This window comes from Syngnathoides biaculeatus, chromosome 6, assembly GCF_019802595.1.
Source record: "Syngnathoides biaculeatus isolate LvHL_M chromosome 6, ASM1980259v1, whole genome shotgun sequence".
Classification (NCBI taxonomy): domain Eukaryota; kingdom Metazoa; phylum Chordata; class Actinopteri; order Syngnathiformes; family Syngnathidae; genus Syngnathoides; species Syngnathoides biaculeatus.
In genome coordinates this window covers 23,290,048-23,308,934 of record NC_084645.1, presented here as the reverse complement: position 1 = coordinate 23,308,934, position 18,887 = coordinate 23,290,048, and the positions used below count along the sequence as shown (strand labels likewise).

Here is an 18,887-nt window from a genome sequence, read left to right as displayed (position 1 = left end):
CTCTGGTACGATATAATACTTGGAAAAACAGAAGAACATACGTTGATGACTTTGGTGCAATTCACCGGACATTGTGCTGTTCCTTGGCATTGTCAATACAGACATACCGGTCCCTGCTCCTGAATAAACCGTCCAGCCATTCATTTTCTTAGTCGCTTATCCTCACGAGGGTTTGCGGGAGTGGTACGGAAGGGCTTTTATTTGCTCACCCTCGCAAAGCTTCTGCTTGTTCTTAAGAATAGCCTCAATACAAGAGAACAGACTAAACGTCGTTCCTTCGACAATTGGGCAAAGATCCAGACAAAAGATTTGAAAAAAAGTTTAGTCCACTGGTTCTCAAAGTGTGGCGCAAGTACCGCTTGTAGTACTTTGGCTCCCTCTAGTGACATGCAAAAGAATCACTTAAATATATGTTCAAACTGAATGCAAGTAAAGTAGCTGAAACTTCGTTCATCCGGTCCATCCAATTTCTGAGCCGCTTATCCTCACAAGGGTCGCGGGGAGCGCCGGAGCCTAGCCCAGCTGTCAAAGGGCAGGAGGCGGGGTACACCCTGAACTGGTCGCCAGCCGAACGCAGGGCACATCGAGACAAACAACAGCCGCACTCCCAATCACACCTACGGGCAATTTAGAGTGTCCAATTAATGTTGCGTGTTTTTGGGATGTGGGAGAAAACCCACACAGGCACGGGGAGAACATGCAAACTCCACACGGTGGGGTCCGGGATTGAACCCGGGACCTCAGAACTGCGAGGCCAATGCTTTGCAGCTGATCCAACGTGCCGACCTTAATAAATAATAATGGTTCTTCGCATTATGAGTGTTGTTACAGTAAATTATCGGTATGTGTGTTGCGCCACCGTTTGTGTTCAAATAGCCTTTGCTCAATGGGTTGGACACGGCAACGCTGATGCTGTTTGTTAGCCCGTCTATGACATTTTGCAGCGTTAGCAAGAACGAATCAGACCCTTTTCTGTTTTTTTTTTTTTTTTTTTTAAACAGACAACAGGTAATTCCCTGCTTAACGTTTATTTTGACAGTAAACTTCAGCTGGGAGTGGCATTAAACAGCTTGAAGCATTTTTTTTTTTTTTGTTTTTTTTTTTGAAGAATTATTCACTACGTCCCAAACCGCTGTCCCATTTTTGTTGCTCACAAGTCAAATCGAGAAATCAGCCAAACGCTGGACGCCACCTTGAAAAACTCGTAAGTCTGTGGCACCGCAAACTGGCTCTGTTGAGGTCTCAAACGACGAAGGAGGGAATATTGACGATATTAAAAATGAGGCTGGCCGTGTCTTTGGCTGTTGGCAATGCTGAGGAGTGGTTCAGCTATTCAGAGGCAAGTGAGGAGGGCTGCGCAGCTGAGGGGATCGTTGTCTCCCTCGCACTTTCTAACGAGCCATTTCACAACATCCACGCAGCAGAAGCAGAAGCAGAAGCAGAAGCAGAACCGGCGGCGGCGAAGGCTTCTCTCCACCCAAATTAAGTTCCTTTCTTCGCGAAATGTGGCCAGTCGCGGGACTCACTCTCGCATTATGCCTTTGGATCGAGCGACCGGCGCTCGACCGCGAGCGGCACGCGTGATTTGCGCCGGTTTGGATGAAGCTCAACTCCGACGAGGCACTTTTTTTATTTCCGCGCCGGACTTCGATGCGTGCGCGCCGGCGGATTTTGCGCGCACGGAACCGCCGAGCGGGTCTGATCTGGGATTACACTGACCCCGGACGTGCCGGTTTTGTTGCGAAGTGAGGGGGCTTCCCGGACGGGGTCCGCGCCTGGTCCGCCGTCCCCCGGGTTCCTGCAGGACTCCATGCAGCCGCGAAGGTTGGTTTTCACTTTTTTTTTTTTTTTTTTTTAATAGTAATTCATATCACAGTTACGTCACCGCAATCGAACATTATTTTTGCAAACTCGCTGCAAAACCTGTGGAGCGTCGCTTTATTTCTCGACCGTTTAGCACGTCTTAAAGCCAATCAAGGGGAGCTGTGAAATCACCCACGACGCCCCCCCCCCCAAACACCCACCCGGCCCCCACCTGCATGCCTGTCTGCACAACTTCATGTCCATAAAACCATAATAATAATAATCTGCAATTAGCAACAAACGAGCTGTCCGATAAGTTTGAGCTTTAATGACAGCCTGTCCTTCGTAACGTCATATTTTTATTATTATTTTTTTTTTTTTTACATTTTACAAGCGCCATCTGTCGGTACAGGGGGGATCAGTCTTCCTGAGAATTTTAATATCAATCATTTTCAGCTTCACGGGTGGGTGAATACTGTCGCGGTGGTCGAATCTCTTCGCAGGTTTTTTAACAAGCGGAGTCACGTGATCGATGCATTGTTTTATTGTGATATGATGCCTCCGATGTGACACAATATGGATTCATAGATGGACTGGACAGCCTTAGCCTGATGGCACAGTTTCATAAATCGCTTTGGAATATTGTAGAAAACCATAATAATGAAAAGAAAAAAAGAGTCCAGTTGATTCATCCTTTGGGGATTACCATGACCCAGATGACAGAGAATTTACATTTCATTTTTTGATTGATATTGTTAATTAATTTAGTCGCGTAATTCCCTGAATCGGCAAACAATATGTACCACAAAGACACTTATAAAGATGACAAATTAATTGCTATTTCAGAGACTGGAGCTGCCGTTTGGATCACAATTATTACTTTCCATCTTAATAAAAAAAAAAAAATGGGCAGGCATTGTACATATTTCCATACTTGAGTCAAATGACACTGAACCAGGACAAAAATCACATTCGTGTTCTGTCATTTTAGATCCACATACATATTTTCAGACGGCATTCAAGATCACAACAGCCACCGGACGTGTTCCTGTCAATCATAAAAGGCCGGAGATGAATGTATAGAGCAACTGTGCGGATTCATATAAATGAATAAATAAACGATTTTGTCAATTTTTAATGGTAACGGCAAATAAACGTATCCGGAGTGTACCTTATCATTTTCAAATTAGAAATCATGGCCTTGACGTTGCCCTTTGGTGAGAGCATTACCCAGAATGATCCATATCCAAATATCGGCGAAAAAGTCATCAAATCGGGCGACGATGCCGGGAATTTGTCGGGAAGGCTCGCCGGGCCCGGTTGCGAAAAGATGAAATCCGTCATACGTGAGAGGACTTCCGAGAGAGAAATTTTTTGGTGTGTATGGAAAAAAAAAAAACTACATCCTGCCTCAACCTGGGTACACGTGACAAAAGAGACAGAATCGCGATTTTTTTTTTTTTTTAATTTTTACAGACTCGGGCATGCATATTAAAACCATTCATTACTACATATTGTCCTTAAATGTTATTATTGTATTCTGTTTAAATTCAGCACAATGTGGTTCAAACTAAATCAAACTCATGATCTACCGCCATCACATCAAGACGTACAGAAACTGACAAAATGGACCCGCGACCCATTTTGGAAGCCAACCCAATATTTGAGCCATCCGATGGCGCCCTGGCATGTGTCGATTTGACAAAAAAATTGCTTCTCGTTTGTCACGTTCGGGGTTCTGTGGGAATCCGCCTCGTGTCTCGCGTTACAAAAAAAAAAAAAAAAAAATTAATGGACAGTGACTTTTTTTTTTTTTTGCTTGTCATTTCTTCCACTGTGGTGAGACTTGCACTCATTCGTATTGGCCGAATGAGCTATTTACTATGAATTATTATAATTATGCTGGAAGCAAAACCTCATACGAAGCAGCTTTTTTTTCTTTTTTTTTGCACGGCTTTACTACCAGCGTAGTGTTTTCCATTTTTTCCCAGATTAGTCCACGGCCATTTGCATGCTACGTTTTTATTAACATATGATCAACACAAAAATTGATGTTTGGGATTTTCAAAACAAAAATTACATACACACGTGCATTTTTTTTTTGTCCTTTTCCTCAAGCAGTCATCATATGATATGATGAGCCGATAAAATGAGCAATATCTGGCCTAACCTTCTGCTTGTAGGAAAATCTAGATCTAGATCTATCTATATATCAAAATCTAGATCGGGGGTGTCAAACTCATTTTGCCGCAAGCCACATTGTAGTTCCGGGCCATTATGACTCTGGAACCATTAAAAAAAAAAAAATAATAATAATCGCTTATCGCCTCATCATATTGACACGTGAAATTTATGAATTACTTTTGGAATCAGAAATCTAGGGTGATGCGTTTTTCAACTATTGTTGATGTTTGGTAACGTAAGAACAAACAAAAAAATGCTTGCAATACATCAAGATGATGATTTATGATATGACCGTTTGAAATTTTGGTACAGATTTGAACAAGAATCACGGGAGTTGACGGGCATGATTTGCCTTGGCGGGCCACGTGAAATCACGTGGCGGGCCGGAGCTGGCCCTCGGGCCTTGAATTTGACACCTGCGACCTAGAATATTCGGTGGGTTGCGGTTATGCTTCCTGATATTGGATCATAAGGGCCCCACTGAAAAAAAAATGGAGAAAAAGTGCCGCATATTTACGACAATAACATTTTTACGAAATGTTACAGGATTTAAAAAAAGATATATTACATCGTAATATTAAGGCTATAAAGTTCTTCAAGTGCAAGAGTTTGACACCTGTGATCTAGAGGAAACCACTGCACCCGAGGAAAAACAACCAACCAGAGACAAAAGCTATAACCTGCTATCTATCTATCTATCTATCTATCTATCTATCTATCTATCTATCTATCTATCTATCTATCTATCAAAAAAGACATTTTTACTAAGGAGAAAAAAAATTACAAATATAAAGAAAAGGAAGCCATGATAAATAATGTTGCTATTTTCTATGTGACTTTACCAACACTTTATTCCATCTTTCCATCTATGGCATGGGTGTCAAACTCAAGGCCAGGGGGTCCAGATCCGGCCCGCCACGTGATTTTTACGTGGCCCGCAAAGCCAAATCATGTACGCCAACTTCCGAGATGCTTGTTCAAATCTGTATAAAAATTTCAAATTGTTATATATCATACGTCATAATCTTGAGGTATTGCAAGTGTTTTTTTTTTTTTTACCCATTACTCTTGATTTCCGATTCAAAAAGTCACGCATAAATTTCACGTGCCAATATGACGAGGCGATTAACGATTTTTATGGTTTGACAGTCGTAACGGGCCCTCTGAGGGAAACCCGAACTACGATGTGGCCCGGGACAAAAAAAAACGAGTTTGACACCCCTGATCTACGGCAATTCTTGCAATTAATTCTTTAAACCAATATAAAGCAAAAAAAAAAAAAAAAAAATGGATTTTGCACATTCTTGAATTATTTAGTTCGCTCTATTTGAATGTTCAAAATGTCTCCAGAATTGTCAAACTTTGATTTTCAGCCGTGTCGTCACGTGCGGACATCTTCGATATAGTTTGAAAGGGAATCTTGCGAGGGGTCGGCTAGTCCGCGGCTCGAGGTGTAATATGAGGAGGGGGAGGGAGGATTCGTGAAGGCGCCCCCCCACCCCGCCGAGAACCGTGATTGGTTCCCCGGGTCTGGCCTCTCTCTCTCTCCCACCCCCGGCTGGGGGGCACGCAAACGTTTGCGGCTACCCAAACGGTCCCTCGCGCGGAGGAACGCAATGACCTGCCCGCTGCCTTTCGAACCGCGGCTGGCTAGCTAGCGAGCTAGCATTCGGTCCACTTACCGGTGTGTGTGGGGGGGGGGGGGGGGCGACTTCACACATGTTTTCCGGGCCTTTTTTTCCCTGAACTTGTCCCGCGCCGTGTCGCCCCTTTCAAGCAGGCAGAGGAGCGAAGGGCGACCCCGAGCTGGATGGATGGTTATGGGGAAGAGAGGCAGAAACTCGCCGCTTCAAGTGTGCAGAGTCCTCGCCGTCTTCCTGTCGCTCTTCCCTGCAGGTAAGAACAGAAAAAAAATTGGCAAAACTTCCACCATTTTTGTTGGCGATTTTGGCTGACGAAAATTGTTTGAGAACCAGCGCAAAAAACAAGCAAAATGCTAAAGAGGTATCACGGTGTCCAAACTATGGCCTGGGGACCTTTTGCAGCCCGCCGTCCATTGTTTTAGTGGCCCACGGGATCACAACAAAACTATGGTGTATGAGGGAGTGGGTTGCAACACACAAGATGACTACGACTACTACTACTACTACTAATAATAATAATACTAATATTAACAATACTAATAATACCAATACGACTAATAATAATAACAATAACACCAATACCCTGCAACCCTTGTAAGGATAAGCGGCAAAGAAAATGGATGGATGGATAATACTACTACTAACAATAGTAATCATAATAATACCACTCCTAATAATAATACTACTGCTACTACTACTACTAATAATAGTAATAATAATACTAATACTGCTACTACTAATAATAACAATACTAATACGACTAATAATACTACTAATAGTAATACCCCGTGAGGATAAGCGGTGAAGAAAATGGATGGATGGATAATATTACTACTAACAATAATAATCATAATAATACCACTACTACTAATAATAATACTGCTACGAATACTACTACTGCTAATAATAATAATACTAATACGACTAATAATACTACTAATAATAAGACCCCGTGAGGATAAGTGGTAAAGAAAATGGATGGATGGATAATACTACTACTAACAATAATAATCATAATAATACCACTCCTAATAATACTACTACTACTACTACTAATAATAATACTGATAATAGTAATACTAATAGTAATTATAATACTACTAATAATTATTATTAGAGGGAGCAGAGTGCACATTGGCGCAGCTGGTAAAATGTTGGCCTCAGTTCTGTGGTCGCGGGTTCGATCCTGGACCCGCCGGTGTGGACTTTGCATGTTCTCCGCCGTGCCTGTGTGGGTTTTCTCCGGGTGGGCACTCCGCTTTCCTCCCACATCCCAAAAACATGCAACGTTATTTGGATATTCTAAATTGCCCGTAGGTGTGATTGTGAGTGCGGCCGCTGTCTGTCTCGATGTGCCCTGCGATTGGCTGGCGACCAGTTCAGGGTGTGCCCCTCCATCCTCCTGCCTGTTGACAGCCGGGATAGGCTCCGGCACTCCCCGCGGCCCTCGCGGGGATAAGCGGCAAAGAAAATGGACACGGATGTTTGGTATCCATTTTTCAAAAGTAATTAAAAGCTGTTTAATTGCTCGGTTTTCGGGTTTTTCGGCTTTTACCTTTTATTTTCGTTTGAACACCCCAACGAGCGAGAAACGGCGAGCCGCCGGGTGTCGAACTGACGGCGGTCTTCACTTTCGACGTTTGAGGAGAAGTCGTTTTGTTTTTAAGTGAAAATCCGACATTTTGAGCTCCCACTGCAAATCGTTGCGAGTTTTGATTTTTGCTCGGCCAGAAAGCAACGAGAAAGCGCGTCTGCTGCTTTGTTGTGTTTGGGCCGCGGGGGCGTTTTTTTGCTTTTGCCTTCTAACGGTAGCTCACGGGAAGTTAAGACCACCCCACCCGCCTGGCGTTCGCTCATACCGAAGAAGATGTCGAGCGGTTTTTATTACTGTCTCCAAAACTAATTCAAAAAGTGTGCGCGTGTGTTGGGGGGGGGGGCGCAATTTGATACTTAAGCGAGCCCCTTTGAAACGATTCCTTTCTACAGAAACATGTCACTGACTGGTTTAAAGTTACTGTGGCAAAAAGTATGCGAATAAAAACATTTTGATAACGCCAATGAAGAGAACGACGGCACTTGATTGCACGTTATAATGTGAATCATTTCACGTGATAACGTCAAAAGTTTCATGTTCACTCGGGAATGTTTGCCAAACCCTTATCAGTGAAGTCACTCGCCGCGCAACAACACGGTGATAACGTGCCGATAGTTGAGATTAAGATTGTTTGATTGTCATGGTCAAAAGATGGCTATTTATAATAGGGCTGCAAATGATTATTTTGATTAAAAATTTAGGGGGGGGTGGGGTGGCTTCCCTTGATTAAAAGCCAAGACATTATATTTCAAAGTGACAGACAAGACAAGGCAACTCAATCAAACATTTTATATATAAATGTACCTTTTTTTTTTTAAATGCCTTCTACAAAAACAATAATTATTATAATTTGTATTTTTTTCCCCAGAAGTAGCCGCTACATCAGGGGTGTCAAACTCATTTTTGTCGTGGGGCCACATTGTAGTTCCGATTTCCCTCAGAGGGGCGTCATGGTGAAACCGCAGAAAACCTGAATCGCCTCATCATATTTACACGTGAAACTTATGAACTAGTTTTGGAATCAGAAATCAACCAAAATGTGGTTTTTCAACCGTTGTTCAGGTTTGGTAACACAAAAATCATTTGGGACGTATGACAATTTGAAATGTTGTGACATATTTTCACAAGAATCACAGATTTTGACACTGATGATTTTCCATCGCGGGCCACGTAAAATCATGTGGCGGGCCGGATCTGACCCCCGTGCCTTGAGTTTGACACCCGTGCACTACATCTTGGAATCTTCTCTGTACTACTATTTATAACCCCCCCCCCCCCCCCGCCCCAACCCCTCACCCCTTGCAGTCGCCAGCGTTAGTTTGGATTTAAACAACGGGTGTCAAACCGAGGCCCGAGAGCCATATGCGGCACGCAGCAAGATTTTATGTGGCCCGCAGAGGCAACTCTCGTTTGTGAACTTCCATGGTTCTCCTGAAAATCTGTACCAAAAATTCCGATTGTCACATACCGTAAATTACAGGTGTCAAACTGAGGCCCGGGGGGGCCACATTTGGCTGACAAAAATAACTTTGACACCCCTGCTTAATATCAAAATTGCAAAAACGTGCACCTTAGGTGGGTTTTCCTGTGGCACAATCATATAAAGAAGTCTTTAATAAGAGTTTCATTTCTGCCACCCGGAAGCAGCCTGGCGCCGATTCTTTCCAAACATTCCGAGACGCTGTTTCAGTGAACACGGGCTTCAGTTTTTTTTTTTTTTTTTTTTCCATCTTCCCCGACCAGTGAGTCTGCAGTGCAAGATCCTCAAGTGCAACTCTGAATTTTGGGCCTCCACGAGCAGCTCCGGGCCGGAGGAGGAGTTCTGCACGGCGCTGCGGGCGTACAACGGCTGCGTGCGGCGCACCGCTCGCACCTGCCGGGGCGACCTGACCTACCACTCGGCCCAGCACGGCATCGAGGACCTCATGAGCCAGCACAACTGCTCCAAGGAGGGCCCCACGTCGCAGCCGCGGGGCCGCACCCCGCCGCCCCCCGCGGCCCCGCCGCCCGACAGCCAGGAGCGCTCCGACGGCCCGGAGGTTTGCCACTACGAGCGCGGCTTCCCGCGCAACGCCGCGCAGCCCGACTTCACGCACTGCGGCTTCTTCGGCGACCCCCACCTCCGAACCTTCAGGGACGACTTCCAGACGTGTAAGGTGGAGGGCGCCTGGCCGCTCATTCACAACAAGTATTTGTCGGTCCAGGTGACCAACACCCCCGTGCTGCCGGGCTCCTCGGCCACTGCCACGAGCAAGGTGAGCCGAGGGGGGCCATTTTCTCTTTTAGAGCGAGGGAGGGAGGGGCCGAGCCCAAAAATGTCTATGCCATTGTGATGGGCTTTACTGAGTCTTTGAGAGTACACCGGGTACCTTGACCCACCAGTCCCCAAGTTACGAGACAACGTTTGGCCTTTCTCTGTCTTCTGTCGGAAGCGTATTGCTGCGACATCCCAAAAAAAAAAAAAAAAAAAAAAAAAGTCGCTATCATGTTATAACGTGATGCTTCACGTTATCAAGTCAATGTTTCTCGTTGTAACAGGACATGTTTCACGCTATAATGTGGTTGATTACACGTTATAATGTGAATCATTTCATGTGATAACGTCAAAAAATTCATGTTGTAACATGAAAACTTTCACGTTATAACATAGTTAATTCCATCTTATTGTGTGAAACTTTCACGTTATAACATGATATGCTCAACCTTATAACGCGATATGTTTCATGTTATAACATATGTTTCACGTGATAATGTGGTTGATTACACGTTATAATGCGAACCATTTCATGTGATAACGTCAAAAGTTTCTTGATGTAACATGAAAAGTTTCACGTTATAACGTAATTCATTTCATGTTATAGTGTGAAACTTTCATGTTACAACATGATATGCTCTATAATATAACATGCTCCACGTTATGAAGATATTTCATGTTATAACATGTTTCACGCTATAATGTGGTTGATTACACGTTATAATGTGAATCATTTCATGTGATCACCTGAAAAGTTTCATGTTGTAACATGAAAACTTTCACGTTATAACGTAATTCATTTCATGTTAGAGGGGTGAAACTTTCATGTAATAACATGATATGTTCTACTTTATAACATGATTCGTTTCATGTTATAACAAAAAATTAAACAGAAATTAGAAAATAATGAATACATAAATTTCACCCCTCTTCAGCCGGCCCCCCAAAAGCCAGTTACTTCTGGTTCTACTACATTACGACATGTTCTTGCTCCAAGTGTAAGAGGCAATATTCGGATACACCGAGACTCCGTAAAAATCTCACCAAATCCACGTTTTGTGCAACACACCATGAGAGTCCGCTTCCCGCTGTGTCTTCCTGTACGCCACCTCCGAAGGATGTGAGTGACCACAGTTGACGCCAACTTTTCAAGTTATAATGTAGAACGTATTAAGTTTTACTGTGATATGTATCATGTTATAATGTGATAAATGTTATAACATGAAATGAGTCACATTATAATCTGTAATTAACCACATTATAACGTTAAACATATGTTATAACATGAAACATTCACATTATAACGTGATAGCAACCTTTTTTTGGGGGGGGGCTGCAATACACTTCCGTACGCTACCGTTCGTTTCGAAAAAAAAAAAAAAGACTCATAGTTCACGACGTATTTTCAGCTGTTTATTGATCAAAAATGCAAATACTATGAGATACAAATAAAATGAGTACCGTAATTCCCGGCCTACAAGCCTCGACTTTTTTCACAGCCACCGCACTAGTTAGCGTTAGCACCACCGCGATAGCGTTAGCACCGCTGCATGAGCGCTGCCATGTTGGCGTTAGCATTGACAGCGCCGCGTTAGCACCGTCGCGTTAGCGCGGCTGAGCTAGAGTTAAACTCTTTCTGTGCACCGAGGCTTTCCACCAGGTGCGCTCTGTAGGCCGGGAATTATGGTACATTCGCAAACAGCCCCAGTTGGACAAAATTAAACCATTGTGTTATTTTTTTACATTTTTCTCATGACATCTTATTATTTTTATGCAATTAAGTGCTATTTTTCCTCTGTCAAATATTGAAAAATGTCAGTGGTTTTTGGGGAGGGAGGAACGGATTCAAGGGATTATTAATTCATTTCAGTGAAAAACGTCGACTTGAGTTGCGATCTTGGTGAAAAAAATGAATTGTACAGTGAGGCCACGTTCATTTTTCGGAATATGTTCCAGACCCACCTGCGTGCGCATCGCCGTCCTGCATCTGCGTGTTTACATACGCGCCTCCGAGAGGTGAATCCTGGTGGTGTCGAGCCCGCGTGAGTGTCCGGGCGTGAGCGGCGGGCGACAGCAGCTGAGTTTGTTCTCTCGTGTATTCGAGAAACAGCTGAAAATCTGGCGGCTGTGGCTCCTTTTTTCCCCACCACATTGGTGAAAACCTGAAAAAAAGACAACTGTAAATCTACAAATTTCCACAAATAGATGTACAGCCCACAAAAAATGACCCTTATGAGGATAGACGAACTGTATGTTCATGTGAAAAAAAAAAATTGATTTAGACTTTCTGATCCTTCTTAATTTGTGTGTTGCGTGAAATATTTAAACTTTTTGACCTTTTTATCCGCCCTTTGGCCTGAAGTCTAAACCGGGCTCAAGTCTTTTTTGTGTTCTTCATCATTTCCGCAGCGTTCAACAGCCGCGTGAAAAACGACCCTCGGTAAAATTCCGCTGAGCTGCTTGAGATTCTCACGCCGATCTTTGCCACCGCTTTGCAGTTCACCGTAACAGAAGCCGTCCAATCGCGTGCGCGGTGGAATCGTTTTCGCTAATCAGAAGTTTCTTACTGGCTCTCTATGAAGCATATTTAGCGTTTGAAGTTCTTTTTTTTGTATTTTTATTTTTCCGTTGCACAACTTGGAAGGAAAGCAAAGTGAAAACGAGGCATCGGGCCAAAGGCACCTGTGCAAACAATCTGCGAAGAGATCAGCGTCAGCCCGGCAACGTTAGCGCACATAAAACCGTCTGGCCGGCTGCGAGCGGAATAACATTAATATCATTTTTCGCCGCTTTTCCCTCTGAAAATCTTCCACGCTGAACCGAGCGCCGCGGCCGCGACTGCGACTCGTCGTCGGCGTCCCCGCGGTGGGCGACGGCGACCAGCTCGGCTTCGTGAGCTGCAGCGTGCGTAGGTGGGGGGGGGGGGGGGGCTGGCCCCAACGCTGCTCCCTGGAGCATATGCGAGGGGGGGGGGGGGGGGGGCTCGGGGGGGTTCACTGGCAGGTTTCGCAACGCTATGAATGGCTCGTCTTTGTGTCTACACACTGAGGCCTGATTTTTTTACACACTGCTCACACTGCTGCTGCTGGATTTTTTATTTTTATATTTTCGCAATTTTTTTTTCTGTGAGGGGGGGGGGGGGAGGCGTTTACCTTGGCCTCCCCCCACACGTCGAGCCAAGCTGAAACGTGACACTAAAGCCGCCTGCGGTGGACGAGGTGGCACAGAAACGTCGGAGAACTTTCCTCCCGGCGAGATCTTCGTGTTTACGGTCGAATCGCTCTCTGTTTGGGTTTCGGATCAAAAAGTTCGAGTCCCGCAACGTTCTGAAAAAAGCGCCGGAGCGTTAAATAAAGTGCCGCCGTGCAGCAGAAAGTAATAAATGTTACAATTCCTGTAAATTTTAAAAGTGCAAAAGAATATCACATGCTCCCATAATAAATAGTATAAAAAGCCAGCTACCGTAATTCCCGGCCAAAAGAGCGCACCTGGTTATAAGCCTCACCCAGTACATTTGTAAAGGAAATACCATTTGGTACGTACATACGCCGCAAGTGCCCGCATTCAAACACGGGATATTTACAAAGAAAGACGGTACACAGAAGGAGTTTTCAAAGTGTTAATATCTTAGCTTAGCTTAACATAGCAACAACACGGTAGCATGAACAAGACCGGTAAAAAAGAGGAACATGCCTAAATCACTGAGATGCGGCAATAACACAGCAGCAACATGCTAATGCTAGCGCAGCGCTAAAACAGCCGGTTAAAAAAAACGTACCGGGAAATATCACTGAGACATGGCAGTCACAGAGCAGCAACACGCTAGCACGGTGGTAACAGGGCCGGTTAAAAAGAAAATACTGGTAAAAATCACTAAGACACAGCAGTAACGCAGCGGCAACATGCTAGCGCAGCGCTAACATGGCAGGTTCAAAATACGTACCGGGAAAAATCACTGAGACATAGCAGTAACACAGCAGCAACCAGCTAGCATGGCGCTAACAGGGCCGTTAGAAAAAAAACATACCAGTAAAAAAATCACTGAGACATGGCAGTGACATAGCAGCAACACACTAGCACAGCGCTAATAGGGCCGGTTAAAAAAAACATACCGGTAAAAATCATTGCGACACGGCAGTAACACAGCAGCAACATGCTAGCATGGCGCTAACAGGACCAGTTAAAAAAAAAAAAAAAACGGTAAAAATCACTGAGACACAGCAGTAACACAACAGCTAAATGCCAGCACAGCGCTAGCACGAGCACAACGCTAACAGGGCCGATAAAAAAAAAAAACAAAACAAAACAAACAAACATACCGGTAAAAGTCACTTCATCGGCACATATATTCCACCGGTCTCACTCACACAGTCCCCCCTTGCGGCCATAAAAAATGCACAAATTAGCCGCATCACCGCATAAGGGTTGAAAGCGTGTGAAAAAAGAAAGTATGGTAGTTCTAAAATTTAAAAAATGCATAACGGAAAGATGTAGATGCTCAACATGATATGCGGTACGTGCAAATATCGGGGAAATCCCGGAGAACTCCGGCGAGTAACATCGTTTCTGTTCCTCGTCCTCCGCAGCTGACAATCATCTTCAAGAACTTCCAGGAGTGCGTGGACCAGAAGACGTTTCACGCCGAGACGGACGAGCTCCCCGCCGCGTTCGCCGACGGCTCCAAGAACGGCGGCGAGCGCCACGGCGCCAACGCCCTGCGCGTGGTGGAGAAGGTTCCCGGCCGCCACGTGGAGATCCAGGCCCGCTACATCGGCACCACGGTGGTCGTCCGGCAGGTGGGCCGCTACCTGACCTTCGCCGTGCGCATGCCGGAGGAGGTGGTGCGCTCGGTGGAGGAGGAGGAGGACGACGACGACCAGGACTTGTACCTCTGCCTGCACGGCTGCCCCGCCGACCAGCGCATCGACTTCAGAAAGGTCCCAACCCAGGCCGCCGGCGCCGCCCGCGGGTTCACCTACCGCTCGGCCAGGGCCAAGTGCAAGGAGCGTCTGCCCGTGGAGGACTTGTACTTCCAGTCTTGCGTCTTCGACCTGCTCTCGTCCGGGGACATCAACTTCACCATGGCCGCCTACTACGCGCTGGAGGACGTGAAGACGCTGCACTCCGACAGCAAGCGCTTCCACATCTTCGAGAAGGACGCCTTCGCCAGCCGGGCCGCCGCGCCGGGCGCGCGCTTCCTCGTCAACCTCTCCGCCGCCCTCGTGGGCGGCGCGCTCGCTCTGCGGCCGCTTTAACGCGGGAATTGCGGAAATATTCCAAAACTGGAAACCTTCCATGGGAATTACAATACGTAGCGCTGCGTTCCCGCGCGCCGGGCCATCATCCGTTTTTCGCCGTATTTCCCTGTACCTCCAATTTTGACGATGGCGACGGCTCCTGACGCAAAAACGCGACATACTTCTGTATTTGCGTGGAATCCGGTTCTTTTCGTCAGTATTATACTCAAATGCGGGGACGGGAGGGTATCGAAGGTTGCCGATACCGGAAAGGAGCTCAAATTCCGATTTTCTCCCGTGGGAAATCTTTTTTTATCAGATTCCACATCCCAAACGGGCAACCGAATTAATATTTCTGGGACGTTTCGGTAACATTTCTGTGGAAAACCTTCCCGCTGTTGAGAATTCCCAAATTTCGCAGCCCTTTTTCCTGCCCCGGTACAGACGTTTCCCCGTCGGAGAGCCGTAACCTTTATTTGCGGCGAGGCTAAACGGAGGCCTCGCTACCCGAGGAAAGACGGCACGCACCGCGTCGTAATTCACGCGCGGGTCAGTTGAGGGTTCGAGTCCTCGCCAAAGAAGCGGAGCCCCGTGCCGACGGTGACACTTTCCAAGCAGCATTTAGTCCCGATTTCAAACTAATTCGTCTTGGTTGGTTTGATTTTAACACTGAAGTATTTGTCACCGCCGCCCCCTTTTGTTATTTTATTTTCATTTTTAGGGGGGCGGGGCTTTGATGAGAGCGGTGACGAGATTTAATGATTGTAACGTGGAATCTTTGCGGAAGTATATCTGGGCCTTTGGAAATTGAATTTGGATTTCGAACAGTTGTGGCGTTCCCAAGCCAGACGAGAGACTTAAGTCTCCCCAGCGGGTCCTGGGTCGTCCCCGGGGTCTCTTTTTGGTGGGAATTGCCCGGAACACCTCACCAGTCAGCTCATCTGGCTCCTCTCAATGCGAAGGAACAGGGGCTCGACACTGAGCCCCTCCCTGATGACCGAGGTTCTCACCCGTTCTCTAAGGGAGAGTCCGGACACCCTGCGGAGGAAACTCATTTCGGCCACTTCTATCATGGATCTTGTTCTTTCGGTCACGACGCGCAGCTCGTGCTCATAAGTGAGGGTGGGAACGTAGATGGACTGGTAAACTGAGAGCTTCCCCTTTCGACTTAGCTCCCTCTTTACCACAACGGACCGATACAAAGTCCGCATAACTACAGACACTGTACCGATCCGTCTGTCGATCTCCCGCTCCATTCTGACCTCACTCGTGAACAAGACCCCAAGATACTTGGAACTCCTCCACTTGGGGCCGGTACCTCATCCCCGACCCGGAGAGGGCAAGACGGCCTTTTCCGACTGAGGACGACGGTCTCGGATTTGGAGGTGCCGCGTCGCACTCGGCTGTGAACCGCTCCAGCAAGAGTTGGAGATCAAGTCTTGATTAAACCAACAGAACAGTTTTTTTTTGTAAACCAACAAATTTCTAATACTCATTTTTTAACCGCCAAAAAATCTAGTTAAATGAGATCTATTTTGCCCAAATCAACTTTTTACCATATTCGGTATTCGGTAAACATGAAATATTAATTTAAACCCTTCATGCATTCTTGAGTTTCGGGGAGGCCTGAAGTCAAGTCATTCGGATTTCTCGAGCTTATCTATGTCACTAGCAGAGATCGCCGCCTTCCCTTTAAGCTCCCAGCCACACGGAGGCAAGCAATCAGAGGAAAGGAGGCGGTCTTGGCCAAATACGGACAAAACTGACACAAAACTGGGTCAAACAGAAGTAGCTGCCGGAAGGGCCTCTTGTGGACACTTGCATGACAAAACTTTCAAAGTTAGCGCCATCGAATCTTGTCTTGAAATTTTTACATTGAATTTTTACTCAATATTTTGATGGTTAAAAAAAACCCCAAGAAATTCAAATTAAAACTCATACGGCCCAGATATATTTCCATAAATCTTGTGTTCGTAGGTGTGATTTGTATTGTGACTTATACGGTAGCTGATGTGAGATTGTACATAGCGCGTGTTTGTGCGGGTGTGCGCCAATTTGTGTTCATTTGACTATTAACTGTGAATGTGAAATATTTTAATTTTAATTTTTTTTTTTTCAGTCATGAACAGCGCACCAGCACAATCTTTGCCTTTTTGTGTTTTGCGCCGCTCATGCTTGCCAATGAAAAGCACTTTATGTTTTCATCCAGCTTTTTTTGTGTTGTGGTTGTCGCTATTGTTGTTGACGTGCGTCGTCGTCGTCGTTTGGAATTCAAAAGGAATAAATCATAGTAAAACAGCTGGGACGTGCCCGAATAGATCAACTTGTATGTTTAAGGAGAAAAGAAAAAATAATGTGGTGCCACCCACACCAGCTGTTTATAATGTCAATTATTTATTGAATAAAAGAAAATGTCTTGTTAGTGACTTGTGTTCTTTTGTTTCCTTTGCATTTATATTATGGAAGATTTCTACTGCCCCCTGCTGGATATGAAGAAGTACTGAAATGCTTGCGGCGTTTTTACCTATTTCTTCCCAGTGATTAATTGTTAATCTTGAAAAGCATATTTTAAACTAATTAAATGAGCTGCACGTCATATAGATTTTGAGATTTCAGGGCTGAATAATTGAATCGACGGGAAAAATCATCGAATAAATTCGTGATGAGATTTAAAAAGGCAACTTCAGGCGGTCACGTGGGACTCGGTTGCTACGCCGGGATAGGCTGTCGTCAATTTTATTCACGATTAGTTTCATCTTATTACAATGGCTTTAAATCACATCCACCTGCTCTTTTGAGTTCAGTTTTTACAGAGTTTTCATTTTTTTAAAGTTTCTTTTTTTGATGAAAGTATTTTTTTAAATCTTTTGAGGTTTCTCGGCCGAATACATGTTTATTGTTTTATTTTTGGCGTGGGATCCGAGATGTGCTGCAATGGTGGCACAGAATGAATTAATTAATTACATTTTCATCATACTAAACTGCATCAAGAAATTGTGGAGCTTTTCATGCGTTAGTACGTATATAAAATCAAGGTAAAAAAGAAAAAAAAAGAAAACTCAACCAAACAACTCACTTCACAACAACCATCATTTTTGGAAGACAGAAATAGCTAACGGTGCTTCAAAAGAGGCTTTAAGCTGTTTGATGGCGCTCCCTGTTGAAGTTTGCTCTCAAATGGAACATAAAACAAAGAGAATGATACCTTATTAAAAAACAAAAACGAACAAAAAACAACCACACAACTTTGCCTTGGGAAAGTCTGTTAGCGTCATGCTAACACACGTTGCAAAATGCTACCAATATGCCCTCATTGAACTCGCTGACGTCATTGGTGCCGTCGTTAAAACACTTGAGTGTAGACAGACAGAGATTACTTACAGGCATGTACTGTACTCTTCATCTTCTGCGAAGAACCACTGATCTAAAAAAAAAAACAAAAAAAAAAAAAAAAACTGGATGGCTCATGAGCCACCAAAGGTGAAGCCCCCGAAAGCAGGTATCCGCCATCTTGATACTCCTCAAAACAACTATGACCACCTGTGCGTTCATCGCCAGTTTCGTGGTTGTGAGAAAACATTCCACGGGTAAGTTAGAAAGATTTACTTTGACACGGTTAAATTTGGTCTGTAAAGGGGTTTATTTTTCATTTATTTTTGATGATCTTAATTCACTTGAATAAAGTTTTGTTTACGCTTCTTGTTGTTCTTGTGAACTGTTCACTCTCTGCGACGTCAATATTTTCCCCAAATTCATCAGTGGGTAAGGAAACGCATTTTCTGTGAAATTTTTTGATGAATTTCGTAATACGGAACTCCTTAAATTGAATTTGATTTTCAAATGCGAGGAAACAAGTTTCAACTTTTTGTCTGAAATAGGACGTCGCAGAGACAACAAATAAACAATGCGTTTAACGTGAATTTTCCCATTGTGAGTCCTTATTTCCAAAAATATATATATCTGATTGACTTAAAATGTAATGTTTTTATGCCAAAAAAATTATTATTTTTTTTTGCTATGTTATGGAGAGTGTTTCAGTGTTTTTTGGGAGACCTTAACATGTCACGCAAATCGGGCCCTAGGTAATATGCAAGGTTTCTTGGTAGTCACAGTGTTTTGCACTTAGCCATTTTTCGCTTACCAAGCTGGATTAAAAATCCTTCATGTTACCA

The 18,887-nt window shown here is 44.6% G+C and overlaps 1 protein-coding gene and 1 long non-coding RNA gene across 3 annotated transcripts; one reads left to right on the top strand and one right to left on the bottom strand.

Annotated features, from left to right (window-relative positions):
* The first annotated feature begins 1,131 nt into the window (after window positions 1-1,131).
* rgma (repulsive guidance molecule BMP co-receptor a) lies at window positions 1,132-17,135 on the top strand. Of its 2 annotated transcripts, none has more exons than XM_061823174.1 (4): window positions 1,132-1,824; window positions 5,768-5,883; window positions 8,968-9,479; window positions 14,065-17,135. In XM_061823174.1, exons 1-4 carry the CDS (start codon window positions 1,811-1,813, stop codon window positions 14,731-14,733), a joined length of 1,311 nt encoding a protein of 436 aa, XP_061679158.1. In that variant the 5' UTR covers window positions 1,132-1,810; the 3' UTR covers window positions 14,734-17,135. The 2 variants fall into 2 exon arrangements, with proteins under 2 accessions (XP_061679158.1, XP_061679157.1); XM_061823173.1 differs by having other exon boundaries at window positions 5,765-5,883.
* Window positions 5,740-18,294, bottom strand: LOC133502407 (uncharacterized). Its single transcript, XR_009795476.1, has 3 exons — window positions 18,097-18,294; window positions 11,441-11,640; window positions 5,740-5,877 (listed from the first exon to the last, which is right to left on the bottom strand). It is a non-coding gene; the product is annotated as an uncharacterized LOC133502407 (long non-coding RNA).
* Between the last annotated feature and the right edge of the window lie 593 nt (window positions 18,295-18,887).

Bases quoted from the DNA above. Each gene is read 5' to 3' on its own strand.
- rgma (XM_061823173.1), top strand. The intron at 5,884-8,967 runs GTAAGAACAGAA...TTCCCCGACCAG, and splicing joins CCTGTCGCTCTTCCCTGCAG to TGAGTCTGCAGTGCAAGATC. The intron at 9,480-14,064 runs GTGAGCCGAGGG...CGTCCTCCGCAG, and splicing joins CGGCCACTGCCACGAGCAAG to CTGACAATCATCTTCAAGAA.